Below are 16,664 nucleotides of genomic sequence, written 5' to 3' on the forward strand. Positions count from 1 at the left end.
ACCACAGAGCATTAAGTAGAGTTCCTTGTGCTCTACAGTAGGTTCTCATTAGTTACGTCATACATAATAGTGTATGTATGTCAGTCCCAATTCATCCCATCCTCCCCGTCCCGCCTTGCTAACCATAAGTTTGTTCTCTACATCTGTGAGTCTATTTCTGCTTTGCAAATAAGTTCACCTGTACCATTTCTCTAGATTTCACATATAAGCAATATTATACGATATTTATTTTTCTCTTTCTGACTTACTTCACTCTGTATGACAGTCTCTAGGTCCATCCACATCTCTGCAAATGGCACTATTTCATTCCTTTTTATGGCTGGGTAATATTCCATTGTATATATATGTACCACATCTTCTTTATCCATTCCTCTGTTGGTGGACATTTAGGTTGCTTCCATGTCCTGGGTATTGTAAATAGTGCTGCAGTGAACATTGGGGTGATTTTTAAAGAATTTACCTCTGTATTTCTACATAATACACATAAACTGCTCTCTCTTGGTTTATTAATGATAATAGCTCATTGCCTTCCTGTTATATGAGAATTTCAGCTCTCCTTTCCTTTCTGTTCCTCTTAATGTAATACTACAGTGCATATTCAGTGTTTCCATTATTGTGACAATAACAAATGGTCATGCAGAGCCAAGTATACTATGATATGATCATAGGTAAGGAGAGGTGGAAATGGTTTGCTCTCAGCCTGACCCCATGGCTGTTTATTTCATGACCAAAACGTGGCTGGCAGGGCTCACGCTCAGTGGGTGGTGTGTCTGTTATTAATGTTGATGGTATTAATCTGGGCAGCATATGGGTGTCTCCTGTGTGCCAGCTGCTCTGCTGAGTGTTGGTCTCAGAAAGATAAATAAGACTTGACTCAGCCCATGCAATGAAAGGAGACTTGTGGTGGGTGTCAGTTTCCTCGTGGGGCAACACAGATTACAGCCACTGCAGGAAGTGTGGATCTCAGTTCCAAGGGGGACATTTGAGATGGGGCTTGATGCCTGAGGCCAAGTGTTCCAGAAGGCTGGGTCACCAGGCCTAGAGGGTAGTGTGAGCAAAAGTGTGACACAGGGAGAGAATCTGAGGTGGGCCGGGAGTTTTGTGGCCTGGAAAGGAGGATTTCTGGGACAGGTCGCAGGAGATGAGGCTGGGGTGGTGGGTGGGGACAGGACGAGGCTGGGTCTTGAAGGGCTTGCTAATCCCTGCTGAGAAGTTGGAATTTAGCCTCTAGGCAGCAAGGTGCTAAAGGATTTCTTTTTTCTTGTCTTCCTCCCTTCCTTTCCTCCTCCTCACTCTTCTCCCTTTCTTCCTTTAAATAATTTAAAATTATATAATATTTGACATGTGTAAAATAAGTGTAAATTATAAAGCAAACACCTTTGAACTCACCATTAATTTAACAACAAAAACTTTGCCCATACAATTAAATCTACCTCATACTCTTTGATGTCTGTCGAGACTTGCCTTTTCCACTCTTGCCTTTTCCACTTGGCATTGTATTTCCAAGATCCATCATGCTGGGGAGGCTGTGGGGCTTTCATTCACCACTGTCTAACAGTTCATCATGGGGAGATACCACTTGGAGGATTTTTTTCTTTAAGATTTATTTATTATTTATTTATTTAATTTATGTTTGGCTGCATCAGGTCTTAGTTGTGGCACGTGGGATCTTCGCTGAGGTGTGCGGGAGGTTTCATTCCAGCGCATGGGCTCTAGTTTGCGGCACACAGGCTCTCTAGTTGAGGTGCTTGAGCTCAGTAGCTGGGACGTGCGGGCTTAGTTGCCCCACAGTATGTGGGATCTTAGTTCCCCTACCAGGGATCGAACCTGTGTCCCCTGCCATTGTAAGGTAGATTCTTTACCACTGGACCACCAGGGAAGTCCCTACTTGGAGGATTTTAATCAGCGATGGAAGTGATGAAATTTACTTTGTAGCAAGATCACTCTGGCAGGTTTTGCTATTCTTTTTAATCTAAAATCTAAAAATCTGATGGGACTTGCCTGGCGGTCCAGTGGTTAAGACTCTGTGCTGCCAAGGCAGGGGACACGGGTTTGATCCCTGGTTGGGGAACTAAGATCCCACATGCTGCAGGTTGTGACCCAAAATAAATAAATAAATAAGTAAAAATCTTACAGCTCTCTTCTCTTTAATTCTTTTTTTTTAAATAAATTTATTTACTTTTGGCCACGTTGGGTCTTCGTTGCTGCGCGCGGACTTTCTCTAGTTGTGGCGAGTGGGGGCTACTCTTTGTTGCGGTGCGCGGGCTTCTCATTGCGGTGGCTTCTTTTGTTGTGGAGCATGGGCTCTAGGCACATGGGCTTCAGGAGTCGTGGCACGTGGGCTCTAGAGCGCAGGCTCAGCAGTTGTGGCACACGGGCTTAGTTGCTCCACGGCATGTGGGATCTTCCCGGACCAGGGCTTGAATCCATGTCCCCTGCTTGAGAAGGTGGATTCTTAACTATTGCACCACCAGGGAAGCCCTTCCCTTTAATTCAGACATAACCACAACCCTCTTCTCTGCTGGGTGGGAGTGTATATCCCTAATAGATACTCACCACATCATTTTTCTACCCCGACCACTAGCTTTACTGTCAGTCATTTGTACTATGAAAACAATAGGTGTGTTTTCCAAGTATAAAATCATTCTATTAAATATGCATTTTAATAGTACAGTACTATTCTCTGTTGTTCTTCAGCAAATGCACCCAGCATTGATCAGAGGTCACAAACTATGAGCCAAAGATGTGTGTGTGTGTCTCTCTCCTCCACCCCACAGATGTGCTGTAGAGTTCGAATGAAACTGGAATTTCCCTCTTCTCTTGGAAAATGGAGGATCTTTTCACATGGGGTGCCCTGTGGTGCCAGTTGCTTGGAGCTGTATAGCCCTGCTGTCTGGCAGGATGGCTGGGCTCCCCACCTGGCCTGCTCCCTTTATTCATGCTACCTGCTAGGCTCCCAGATTCCTTAGGTGTCCTCGAGTCCTTGTGCTTGGGGGTCAGTGAGGAGGAAGGCTGGGAGGAGACTGGCCTCCCTTCCTTGGCACCAGCCTTGTATACAAAGCGTGAACTGCTCTCTTACCAGCTTGGTGGGGTGGAGAGTTTCTTGTATTTTCTCACTCAGGAGCCAGCTGTGCTGTGTTCTGCCTTCCCCTGTGCGTGGAATTCAGTGTACCGAGGCAGGGGGCCAGAGGCCTGGTCTGGGCCTCCTTGACCCCTTGGGTGGATGTCCTGAGTTCTGCTCTTGGGGTTTTCCTCTTGGGGAGCTTCTCACTACTTTTCCTCTTTTTTCCCCTTTTAGCCTTGTATCATCAAGATTAAAGACTTTTTTGATGCCGAAGATTATTATATTGTTTTGGAATTGTGAGTAGTAAACTTTTTTTTGTTTCCATTTAAACGTTTATAAGCCACCAAAGAGCCTAATGGTGGCTTGCATTTATCCATCCTGGGGACCCTCAGTGTATGTATGTGGTGGGGGGTTAGTATCAATTCTAAAATCCCTCTAGTGTGTCCAAAGGCATGTGGATCTGAGGCTTGTGTTTGAATCTTACTCTGCTGGTGACTGACTGTCTACCCATGGGTTAGTTTACTTCACCTCTCTGAGTCTCATATTCCCTGTGTTAAATTGGGGTAATAATGATAGCCCCAGGCACAGATGCATAAGGTTCAAATGCTGTGAGGGCTGGAAATCCCCCAGCAGAGCACCTGGCACAGTAGGTGCTCAAACACAGGTGCATATTATTACTCTGAAATAACTGGCCTGGGTGGCCCTTGCTGCTTGGGATCATAGTACCAGGTTGCATGGTGACACCTGAGTATCTTTCAGGTGCTGGTTTTCTTGCAGGTTTATTTGGTGTGATTAAAATAATTTCCTGTCTCATTCCTGGAGAGACCCGTTTTGATGTTCGTTCTGCATAAATGTGCAGTGTTTCTGGGAGTGGCTGTCATGGCAGACAGACAAGGCTTTACTCCTGAGCGGAAAACAGTGGCTATGCTGGCTGACCATTAAGATTATAGAGTAAATAGCAGCCCCAGTCATAGCACTAGGAGAGACTGGACAGCCCTTGTACTTAAGGGAATATCTGTTGCTATGAAATAGGAGATTGTTATTTGACTGGATCTAGTTAAAACATTTTAATAATAATAGTAATAGTAATATAACAGTAACTGATACTAATTAAGCACTTAATATGAGCCAAGTCCTGCTCTAAGCACGTCACAGGGATTGACTCATTTAACTTTCCTGTCATCCAGATTACTTACAAGTTATTGGTGAGTTACTGTTTTTGGGTCCACTTTACAGAAATGAGAACTGAATTGCAGAGGGATTGAATAATCTTGCCAAGCATCTCCACTGTGCCAGGTGCTTTACCTACATCAGTTATCTCTTAATTTTTACAACAGCCATCAAGGTAGGTGGGATTTTATCCCCATTTTTTGAGGAGATAGAAACAAGCTCAGAGAGGTTGTGTAACTTGCCCAAAGTCCCACAGCTGGGAAGTGGTAGAGCTGGGCTTCAGACCCCAGTTGATTGTAGGTTCCTGCTTTCTCCTCTACACCAATCTCAGAACCACCTGGGGTGCACAATAAAAATGCAGACTCCTGGGTCCCACCTCTGATCTACTGCATCAGATTTTTTAAAAGCTCCCCAAGCGTCTGCAATTCCCACCATGCTCTTCCTCCATCTTTCCTTGTTCCTTAGTTTCCAATGGGCACATCTTTGTTGTGGATGAGGCTTATTACCTTACTGCTTTTACAAATGGGAGTCGAGTGAATGAACACTTTGCTTGTCTTAATGAGTTTGCTTTGTTTGTGTTATTCTCTTCCTTCCAAGTGAGTTTCCCTCCAGGAATGAACCCCCTGCTTTGCTTGTGTGTTTCAGGATGGAAGGCGGAGAGCTGTTTGATAGGGTGGTCGGAAATAAGCGCCTGAAAGAAGCTACATGCAAACTCTATTTTTACCAGATGCTCCTGGCTGTGCAGGTAAGAGAAGCCCTTGCTGCTTTTGAGAGTGTACTTTCTTTTAAGTGTTACTCTCCCAGTTAGGCAGAAGATGAGGGACCAGGGATAAAAACCCAGAGAACAGAGTGTGTGTGTGGGTTGTTCCATTCTTGGCAAAAACATCCCACCCCTTTGACTCAGATGAGAAAGCTCTTGCTGTGAGGCTTAAGAGAGTAAAAAAAAACGAAGTTAAAGAAATAAACACATTCCCACATGGCCTCTCTTTAGCTTGGAGGTATTCCTGGAGGGGAAGGGATCTCTACTGCTGCCTGATCCCTGCAAAAATCCCCCTTACCTCTCAAGGGGGGAGCTGGGCAGGTATGAGGACAGATCACACCCCTGTGGCACAGTGCTAGGGGTTTCTTACACATGTAGTATCTTGTTAACTGTAGCAGGCACGCGGGCAGGACATGCTCTGCCTTCTCTTCAATATTCGGGGCAAGTGTTGGGTAGAGGAACAGCTGATGGCACCCTGCATGCTTCAGAGAACATCACCCTTTCTCAACCCAGATTTGGTTGTGGCGATTCCCTGCCAAGGCCTCTTCCCTTGAGAACCTACTGTGTGCAAGAGACGCAGTGATTGGGAGCAGCTCTTGCATTGGGTGAGGATTGAGGGAGATTTTCCAGGGGCTGGTCTACCTGGGTGCCCACCCTGGGGGCTTCACCAGATGAGTGGAGGTGTCTTGGAGGATTTTTCCTCTAGGCCAGAGGGATATCCAGAGAAAATTGAAGCCCATAAATACCTAATCAGTGCTTTACTCTCTTAATGGTTTGTTCCCAACCTTATATTATACCAAGAATATTAAGATGAATTGAGTACAGATCAGTGGATGTGGGAAACTTATTTTTCCTAAAAAAATATGACAGTATATAAAAATGAATACACAAAGAAATATCACCATTCTATTTCAGCCATAGTTTTCAAAGACTAATCTTTGCATCAAGGAATATGTTAACTCTGGGTGTTCAAACAGATAATCTACACATGTGTACTTTACAGAGTCCCTTTAAAAATATTCTCAGGGATGGAATAACCAAATGTACTATTTTGGTGGAATTTTTATAGTTTAAGATGGTCTCATAATATTTTATATCATCCATTTACATTTTTATTATTGAAATTGACATCTTCTGTTTCTGCCAATATGAAGGGATAGTTATTATTTTGAAGAGTGAAGTAAAATGTCTACTGTCATAAGTTGCCTTTTTCATTTTTCTACTTTTTTTTTTTGCGGTATGCGGGCCTTTCACTGTTGTGGCCTGTCCCGTTGCGGAGCACAGGCTCCGGATGCACAGGCTCAGCGGCCATGGCTCACGGGCCTAGCCGCTCTGCAGCATGTGGGATCTTCCCATACCGGGGCACGAACCCGCACCCCCTGCATCTGTAGGCGGATTCTCAACCACTGCGCCACCAGGGAAGCCCCATTTTTCTACTTTTTTAAAGAGTTTCTTACAAACAAATTTGTAAACACTAATCCATTTATCCAGTGGTTTTCTATGATTTGGGGGAATATGGTTGTGAGTAACATGGCTTACAGTTTCATCCAGCTGTAAAGTGTGTGTGTGTGTGTGTGTGTGTGTGTGTGTGTGTCTCTCTCTCTCTCTCTCTCTCTCTCTCTCTCTCTACTCACATACTACTCGATATATCTAAGGGTCTTGCCTGTCTTTCTATGCAGTACCTTCACGAAAATGGCATTATACATCGGGACTTAAAGCCAGAGAATGTTCTACTCTCATCTCAAAAAGAGGACTGCCTTATAAAGGTAAGAAATGTATGTTTTATATGTGGCCAGTAGATTTCTGTTCAGAAACTGTTTTTAAATTCATCAAGTAAAAAGTAGGAGCATAAAAAGGTAGAGAACTTGACCTTTCCACTTTTAGCAATTCTTTTAGAGATCAGATGGTATTGCTCCAATCCAGATGTAATGAGCATTTATTGAGCTCCATTGTGTATAAGCCACTTTCATCTTCAGAGGGAGGAAGTAGGGGTCTAGATGGGAGAAACACATCCCGTCTTCCTCTGTTTAAAACAGCACTTCCCAATCCTGGCTTCATTTTAGATTCCTCTGTTGATTTAAAAAAAAAACCAAACAGGGCTTCCCTGGTGGCGCAGTGGTTGAGAGTCCGCCTGCCAATGCAGGGGACATGGGTTCGTGCCCCGATCCGGGAAGATCCCACATGCCGCGGAGCGGCTGGGCCTGTGAGCCATGGCCGCTGAGCCTGCGCGTCTGGAGCCTGTGCTCCGCAACGGGAGAGGCCACAACAGTGAGAGGCCCACATACCGCAAAAAAAAAAACAAAACAAAAAAACAAACAAACCGTGACACCAAGCCTACGCCTCAGAATCACTGTAGATGGCACCCAGGTGTAAATATTTTCCTCAGGCTCCTCGGGTATTCCAGTGTGCAGCCAAGGTTGAGAAACCGGGTCTAAGTAGAACCAGGAATAACTAATTAGAATTCTAGAGTGTCTGTTTACGGTTATAAGCCTTTCGTAAGGTTACAGAAAACCCAGATCTAAGTTGAGAAAACCTGGGCCTTAAAGTTCCTTGGCTCAGGAATTTTCATTTAAGCAAAATTAAATAACTTGCAGAGTTTAAAATTACCTTACCAAAACATCAATGTGTAGATTCCAGATTAATGGCAGCACGAACCGTAGGATAGGAACTGTTCTAATCTGCATGTCTTTTGGGACTGGCAGACTGTGTTACTCTTTATTTTATGATGTCATTAAAAGTGATTTCCTTTTGTCCTTACTTTAGATTACTGATTTTGGGCAGTCCAAGATTTTGGGGGAGACCTCTCTGATGAGAACCTTATGTGGTACCCCCACTTACCTGGCTCCTGAGGTTCTTAATTCTTTTGGGACTGCTGGATATAACCGTGCTGTGGACTGCTGGAGTTTAGGAGTTATTCTTTTCATTTGGTAAGAAAAAGTTTTCATCTCTTCAGACTCTGGTTGGAGGTATTTAGGTGAAATCAGCAATGTGTCCAGGTCGAGAGCTTGTGTTTAATTTAGGTCACTTATTTTGACCATCAATTTAAAGCAACACCTAATTTTTCATGATGCTGAAAAAGAAATCGATGTATCCATGAATGCCACTGAGAATGCCACTTGATTTCTTTTCCTTTCTCTCTCTACCAATATTAAGCCTTAGTGGGTATCCACCTTTCTCTGAGCATAAGACTCACGTGTCACTGAAGGATCAGATCACCAGTGGAAAATGCAACTTCATTCCTGAAGTCTGGTCAGAGGTCTCAGAGAAGGGTATGGATACGAAAGGGTTAAGAACTTGTGGTTTGCTAGAATGTGTGTGTGCCGTGGTGGGAATTTCTTTTCAAATTCTGTGATGTTTTCTCCTGTCAATCCTGTTCTTATTTTCTATTGTTAGTTTTGCACCATTTGAGAGGCAAAGGAAATTATTAGGAACTTGGGCTCCAGAGCCAGGCTGATGTAGGCTCGTGTCCCGGGTCTGCTACTTCCTAGCTCTGTTACCTTAGGCAAGTTATTTAACATCTCTGGGTCTCCATTTCATTTATTGGTAAAAGGGGCACAATAAACCCCTACCTTAAGGGGTTTTGTGAGGGTTAAGTATAATATGCTCACTGTGCCTGGTATCTATTTAAGTGTGCAAAATAATGGGTAACTTTTTAGTTACAAGGTCTCCTTTGAATTAGTAAGCACAGCAAGAGCTAAATGTAATTACTTTGTATTTTAGAATTTAAAAAGGTAACTTTGTAATTCTCAAAAGAAAAAGTAGAAAACTAAAACAATGTACCACAGATGATTGTGCTAAGTGTCACAGTGTCTAAGGAATAATATTGCAATATACAACTAGCCTCCACTTGTTGCTGGCTGTCAAGTTTTGTTTCTGCCAAGCCTGGGATTTCAAGGAGCGAGCTCTCGCTGGCCGAGGAGCTCTCACCATCACTCTGTGGGTCTTGGAGAGAGTTGGCTGAACATCCTGAGTTTTAGAACTGGGGGAAGTTCATCTTTAATTAGTTTGAACTTGAGTCCAGCAAGGAGAGTAGGGACGGAGAGCTAAGAGGTTGTGATGTCTGAGCAGGGAGTGTTGGGGAGCATCATGGTCGTTCCTGGTGTTCTAGAGCATGTGGACAAATACAGGGTGGGGAGGATTAGGGGGCCGTGCCTACTGATCACAATGACCTCAGCCCCTCTCTCCTCTTTCTGGATGTTGGCCTGTGATTCTGGCATACTCTAATTTTGTTGATTTAATGCCTTTATCCTTCTCACTGTGATTTGCCAAATTATCTTACTGCTTTAGCTCTGGACCTCGTCAAGAAGTTGTTGATAGTGGATCCAAAGGCACGTTTTACGACAGAAGAAGCTTTAAGACACCCGTGGCTTCAGGTGTGTATGGGGCAGTGCCTGCCAGCCTAAAATACCCGGGCAGCCCTGAACGGTGCCTGAGAGATGGGGAAGAGGATGAAAACATACGTTTGCTTTGTTGGGTCTGTTTAATGCAATTTTTAAAGACTGAGGTTTAGGTGTGTCGGTATGTGTATGTTTGTCTGTGGGTCTGAGCGTGGGTGTGTCTCGTGTTTGTGTGCAACCTTTACAACTTGACCTGGATAGACAAGCTCACTTTATGGCCTGTCCTGGTTCCACTTGGCTTCCCTGTGTCTGCGGTTCAGTTGTGTTCCATTGTGCTTCTTTGAGAGATTGTTCTAGCTCCAAATTTCCACCCTAGCTATGTCCTTCTCTTCTCTCAAACACCGTACCCCAGACGGGCGGGATGGGCTGCGTTCCAGCCATCTTCAACCTTAGATCAGGGAAGCAGGGGTGGGAGGAGGGGAGCAGCCTCGCTGGGGTAGAATCTGGCTATTTCTGAAGCCCAAGTGATTGGGCATGAGGGGTCCCACTTCTCGTTCATGGTGAGTCAGCATGCCGTTAGCAGATTGTCACCTGTGCCTTTCAAGTCTGCATTTCCTCTGTGTCCCTGCTGGGGGTTGTGGCTGCCATTAGATTATGTACTGATCTCATTCGAGCTGCCAGGGTTGGAAGTCCTTAGTGGCTTTGGTGGGCTAGTCTTTGGTGTTAGAATTCACTATGGCCTCGGGCAGGCTTTTTGATGGATGCCAGGTCTTCTGTTAAGTGGAGTTCCTTTTAGCACAGCCATATGCCTTTCTGTTAACTTTCATTTGGTCTCTGTTTCCTGTGGGGATGGGGGACTTAACCAGGTTGTTTGAGCTGGAGGCTCACATACTGTGGGAATTTCTAGTCCAGGAACTCCTTGGGCCATCTAGTCTCAGCACTGTGCTTCTGGAGCTCTGGGAAGAGTGTCCTCGTTCTTTCTCTCTTCCAGCCCTCCACACCTAACAGTTCTGCTCAGGCCAGCTCAGGTTGAGAACGAGAAATCCTTACAAGAAACAAAAAGTAGATATATGTGTTTGGGATGTTGCCCTGGAAACAGCAGTCCCTCCAGAAAAAAATCTGTCAGATGATTTAGCACTTAATAGACCACACAGATTTGAAACTGCAGGACCCTAGAGAAAAGGAATTTGGAATAAAGGGTGCCTTTGCATGTGGGGACTTAATTTTGATGAAAAAGAAAACATTCCTCTTGGCTCTTTTCATGGGCCTTAATAGGGAAACTCTTGGGGGCCAGATATGGAGGTAGAGGAGCTGTGTTAATCTTGAAGAAAACAGAGCTTGCCAGTTAGGCCTGGGAACAGGGTTTACATCTGCCCAAAATGTACAAACAAGCATAGCCTATTTTTCTTGTACTTTTTGTCTCAAAATTGTTAACAACTAAGGAAAACCCTGCCACAGGGGTCTCACTTGAATACTCTTTTGTCCACATTTTATTTTTGCAGCAGAAGGCGGAGTGAACATTCAGTGAGGACGAGGATGCCAAGTGCCCACAAAAATCACCTGCTGGTGACAGTTTAGGTTTCATTTTGGGAAAATTCAGTGTTTTTGAGGAAACTAAATGGTTTTATGGGTCTGGCACTGGACTGAGTGTTTGGAATGTGAATTCTGATCTCTTTTTTGTTATTAACAGTGTCCAATTTTGGGCGCATCCCTTATACCCACCTTTGACCTCATGTTCACTCCTTTTTTTTTTTAAAAATTAATTAATTTATTTATTTTTGGCTGCGTTGAGTCTTTGTTGCTGTGCGTGGGTTTTCTCTAGCTGCGGCGAGAGGGGGCTACTCTTCATTGCGGTGCGAGGGCTTCTCATTGCGGTGGCTTCTCTTGTTGCGGAGCCCGGGCTCTAGGCACGCAGGCTTCAGTAGTTGTGGCATGCGGGCTCAGTAGTTGTGGCTCGCGGGCTCTAGAGTGCAGGCTTAGTAGCTGTGGTGTACGGGCTTAGTTGCTTCGCGGCATGTGGGATCTTCCCGGACAAGGGCATGCACCCATGTCCCCTGCACTGGCAGGCGGATTCCTAACCACTCCGCCACCATGGAAGTCCATGTTTACTTCTTGAAATAGAGGATTTTTTCCTGCTTAACTTGGAGGCATATTACAATGTCACATTTTTGAATAGATTGTAGACATCTCAAAGGAAGGGTATTTACAGATACACATTCTATCTGTGGTATGTAATGATCTCCTTTTTCAGATTACTGCTTACCGATGACTCTTTTTATTTTCATTTCTGGCTGTGCCATGGCTTGTGGGAACTTAGTTCTCCAACCAGGTACTGAATGCGGGCCCCAGCAGTGAAAGCACTGAGTCCTAACCACTTGACTGCCAGGGAATTCCCAACTGATGACTTCTTTTAAATACAGGCTTAAATAGGCTTGTGGTCATTTCTGTTTGGCTGCATGGTTTCATCTCTTCATGCATTCATTCATGCTTTCAGAGGACAGGTAAGGAGCTCATGTGTCAAGCACTGTTAGGCACTGTGGATACACAGTCCAGGTGGCGGCCAACCCTGACTACAGAGCAGTGAGCTACATGTGGTAATAGGGGTAGGCACAGAGTATGGAGGATCCCCAGGATGAGGACTGCCCACAGGGCTTCTGGTACCCACAAGTTCACACGGTGTGGAGACTGTCTAAGGGCAGGGTGGCCTGGGGATGACATAGCAGTATTACTTTGCTCAGGCTGCCATAACAGAGTACCACTGACTGGGTGGTTTAAACAATAGAAATTTATTTTCTCACAATTCTGGAGGCTGGAAGTCCAATTTCAAAGTGCCAGCAGGTTTGGTTTCTCCTGAGGCCTCTTTCATTGCCCTTCAGGTGGCTGCCTTCTCTGTGTGTCTTCACTTGGTCTTTTCTCTGTGTGCTTACATCCCTGGTGTCTTCTTCTTTTCTTATGAGAACATCAGCTATAATGGATTAAGGCCCCACCCTAAGAGCCCAATTTAAACAAAAAATTTATTATATTTAAGTATGGTTGATTTACAATGTTGTATTGGGCTTCCCTGGTGGCACAGTGGTTAAGAATCCACCTGCCAATGCAGGGGACATGGGTTCGAGCCCTGGTCCGGGAAGATCCCACATGCCACGGAGCAACTAAGCCTGTGCACCACAACTACTGAGCCTGCGCTCTAGAGCCTGTGAGCCACAACTACTGAGCCCGTGAGCCACAACTGCTGAAGCCCGTGCGCCTAGAGCCCGTGCTCCGTCAGAAGCCACCGCAATGAGAAGCCCACCCACCACAACGAAGAGTAGCTCCTGGTCGCTGCAACTAGAGAAAGCCCGTGCACAGCAACAAAGACCCAATGCAGCCAAAAGTAAATAAATAAATAAATTTATATTTAAAAAAATGTGTTCATTTCTGCTGTACAGCAAAGTGATTCAGTTATATATATGTATACATTCTTTTTCATATTATTTTCCATTATGGTTTATCACAGGATATTGAATATGGTTCCCTGTGCTATACAGTAGAACCTTGTTGTTTATCCATTCTCCATATAATAGTTTGCATCTGCTAATCCCAAATTCCCAGTCCATCCCTCTCCCACCCCTACTCCCCCTTGGCAACCACGAGTCTGTTCTTCATGTCTGTGAGTCTGTTTCTGTTTCATAGATAAGTTGATTTGTGTTATATTTTAGATTCCACATATAAGTGATATCATATTATAATCTCTAGGTCCATCCATGTTGCTGCAAATGGCATTATTTCATTCTTTTTTATGGCTGAGTAGTATTCCATTGTATGTATGCACCACATCTTTATCCATTCATCTGTCGATGGACATTTAGGTTGTTTGGCTATTGTAAATAGTGCTGCTATGAATATATGGGTGCATGTGTCTTTTTGAATTATAGTTTTTTTTTTTTTTTGCTGTACTTGGGCCTCTCACTGTTGTGGCCTCTCCCGTTGCGGAGCACAAGCTCCGGACGCGCAGGCTCAGCAGCCATGGCTCACGGGCCCAGCCGCTCCGCAGCATGTGGGACCTTCCTGGACCGGGGCACGAACCCATGTCCCCTGCATCGGCAGGTGGACTCTCAACCACTGCACCACCAGGGAAGCCCCTGAATTATAGTTTTGTCCAGATATATGCCCAGGAGTGGGATTGCTGGATCATATGGCAACTATTTTTAGTTTTTTGAGGAACCTGCATACTGTTTTTCCATAGTGGCTGCACCAATTTACATTCCTACCAACAGTGTAGGAGGGTTCCCTTTTCTCCAAATCCTCTCCAGCATTTTTAATTTGTAGACTTTTTAACGATGGCCATTTTGACCAGTGTGAAGTGGCACCTCATTGTAATTTTGATTTGCATCCCTCTAGTAATTAGCGATGTTGAGCATCTTTTCAGGTGCCTGTTAGCCATCTGTATGTCTTCTTTGGAGAAATGTCTGTTTAGGTCTTCTGCCCATTTTTTGATTGGGTTGTTTGATTTTTTTTGTTATTGAGCTGTATGAGCTGTTTATGTATTTTGGAAATTAAGCCCTTGTTGCTCGAATCATTTGCAAATATTTTCTCCCAATCTGTAGGCTGTCCTTTGGTTTTGTTTGTAACTACAAACAAAACCTTTGCTGTACAAAAGCTTGTAAGTTTGATAAGGTCCCATTTGTTTACTTTGGCTTTTATTTCTATTACCTTGGGAGGCTGACCTAAGAAAACAATGGTACGATTTATGTCAGAATGTTTTGCCTATATTCTCTTCTAGGAGTTTTATGGTGTCATGTCTTATATTTAAGCTAAGAGCCTCATTTTAACTTAATTATCTGTTTGAAGGCCCTGTCTCCAAATACAGTCACAATTCTGGGGGTTGGGCTTCAACATATAAATGGGGTCTGGGGGGGGCACAATTCAGTCATAACTCACACAGTTCAGCCATGACAATCACAATTCAGTTGCCACAGCGACGGGGGAAGAGCATTTTCAACATTGGTTGGGTCCCTCTGATATGGAGGCCCCTGTGCTTATTACAGTGCGTGGCATCTAAGCGTCCTCAACTGTTCACTGAATGAATGAGGGAGGTGGGTGGGCAGGGAGGCACAGAGGGCATTTCTGGCGGAGGCTGTAAGCAGGTGTAAGAGGAAATAAGGAATGGACCTTTGAGAGTGGCCTTGCTGAGAAGTGAGATCCTAGAGGACAGTGTGGAGTGGAATCCAGATGAACTTGGCACTTGGGCAGTGGGGAGCTACACTGAATGATGCAATAAACAGTGATGGAAGCAGGTGATTCTAGCTACTAGATGTAGAACAGGTGAATTCATCCTCGAGCACTAATTTTTCTATATCCATCAAATTGCTGAATATTGAAGGCCTTCACTCCTAGGTCCTTTCTCCGCACCCACCATGGTGCACTTGGCGTAGTGGGAGGAGTGGAGCGGGGGTTGGATGGAAAAGTACATGAGGATTTGGAAGTGGGCTGCTCTGGGTCTGTATTCTGCACATGCTACTTGTGAGTGGCTGAGCTCAGCTTTCAGCTGGCCCCAAAGCCCAAGTCCTAGTCCTGGGTGTTTCACCTTTCTGAAGGTAGGGAGGGCTGTCACCTCTCAGGGCTCCCAGATGCAGAAGTGAGCCCTGCAGAAGTGATTATTCATGGAGGTGGGCAGGAGTTTTCTGTGTACCCTGCCCTACCCCTCATTTCCCTCTCCAGCAGCAAGAAACACCTGTTCACTTTTTTTTCTCATTAGCTCTGGGATATTGTGGGCTTGAAGTCCTTCTGGCAACTTGTGCAGTGCTTGCTGCGTGAATTTTCCTCTGGTGCAGGGTTGCTTTGTTAGGGTGGCCCTGGTAACTGGTCTCATTGTTGGCAGTGGGAGGGGGGACCTCCTGGAAAGATCTGGGGAGCAGCATGGAGCCAACCCCAGCCTTTGACCTCCTGATCGCCATCTCTCAGGATCTGGGATGCTGGCTCTGAAAGATTGACTGCTAAGGTCTATGGTTCTCTCTGACCCACCTGGAGTTTTGTTTGTTTTGTTTTGATTTTTGCAAAATAAAATTTATTTGCTAATGAAATTAAAATATAGTGAAAACCAAGAAAATGCTCTTTCAGAAGATTTTATCATATTTCAGCTATATTCTATTGATGATAATTACTTCTATTTTTATTATTTGTATATCACCTTTCGGTTTACCAAGTCCTTAATAATTCTCTCCTACCTTAACACTAGTCAAAACACTTGAAACCATTTGAAATAGTTTGATGGGGCTTTGCGACATAGTGTAATGCATTTTCTACCACAGATTTTCAAGGATCATATAATGAAAATAAATTTATATGACAGGTTTGGATAAGCAACTATTTCTTTGCTCCCTTGTTTTCACAGATGAAATTATGTAATTCCGTAAGTATATTTTAGTCAACCAATCCTTTTGTTACATAGTTATATAATGGAAAGGTGACAGTTGCTCATTATGTTTTAGTCAGTCTACTAGTAGTAGACATTCACCCGGAGCTCTTAAGCGTATGGGTTTGGTTCAGCCAGTGTTGACTGAGCACCGACTGCTGATTAGACTTTTCCCTTTTCTCCACATTCATCCCCATCTTAGCCTACTTCCCTGTTTCCAGGGGCATCCTAGCCCTGCCTTTCAGGAGCTTTCTTTCCCTCATTCACAGCCTACTTATGTTTTTCATTTCTTCACAGGATGAGGACATGAAGAGAAAATTTAAGAATTTGCTTTTTGAAGAAGAAAAGTCGATGACTCTGCCCCAGGTTCCCGCCCAGGTATTCTGGATCATGGTCATTAAATGTAGGCTAAGTTTGAAGAGTCAAATGAGTGGAGGATAAGGAGTTTGAATAGTCTCTTTAGCAGTGATTGCTTAACATTTTTTTGGTAAGGAATAATGTAGTAGATACTTTGTTTCAGCTTGATCTGCTCTGGCACCTTTAGAAGATTTAATAATGAAGACCATGTTTAATGCATTAGAGAAACACAGCTAGGGGTTATTCAGGAAGTCTCCTGTAAGGCAAGATTGGAAGACTTATTAGAGGCTCAGATTTAAATTTGCTGAAAAATTTAAAATTTGGGGGAGTGGTTGATGATTTCTGATTATAATCTTATTCCTCTAAAGTTCTTTGTAGGTATCAGTTAATATCTGTTCATTCCTGTCCTGCCTTCTTTCGGTAACACTCCTCTTCCTACTGCTCCCTTGCAATTTTATAAATGGGGAAACAAAGACACAAAAAAGATTGTCTTCCCACAAAAGAGCAAGACTTGAGGCTCCCTGGGAGAGGTATTGTGGTCCCTTTACATTTCCTAATTTAGAAGACAACCAAGAGGAGGCT

The 16,664-nt window shown here is 44.2% G+C and overlaps 1 protein-coding gene across 2 annotated transcripts in view; it reads left to right on the plus strand.

Annotated features, from left to right (window-relative positions):
- Positions 1-16,606, plus strand: part of CHEK2 (checkpoint kinase 2) — a 39,416-nt gene extending 22,810 nt beyond the window's left edge. For both annotated transcript variants that reach the window (XM_060170696.1, XM_060170697.1), the window contains 7 exons: positions 3,299-3,360; positions 4,880-4,979; positions 6,674-6,760; positions 7,758-7,921; positions 8,148-8,263; positions 9,282-9,367; positions 16,023-16,606. In XM_060170696.1, the coding sequence (XP_060026679.1) occupies positions 3,299-3,360; positions 4,880-4,979; positions 6,674-6,760; positions 7,758-7,921; positions 8,148-8,263; positions 9,282-9,367; positions 16,023-16,166 (759 nt within the window). In that variant the 3' untranslated portion in view covers positions 16,167-16,606. The remainder of the gene's footprint in view (positions 1-3,298; positions 3,361-4,879; positions 4,980-6,673; positions 6,761-7,757; positions 7,922-8,147; positions 8,264-9,281; positions 9,368-16,022) is intronic.
- The last annotated feature ends 58 nt before the right edge of the window (positions 16,607-16,664 follow it).

This window comes from Lagenorhynchus albirostris, chromosome 14 (assembly GCF_949774975.1).
Source record: "Lagenorhynchus albirostris chromosome 14, mLagAlb1.1, whole genome shotgun sequence".
NCBI lineage: Eukaryota > Metazoa > Chordata > Mammalia > Artiodactyla > Delphinidae > Lagenorhynchus > Lagenorhynchus albirostris.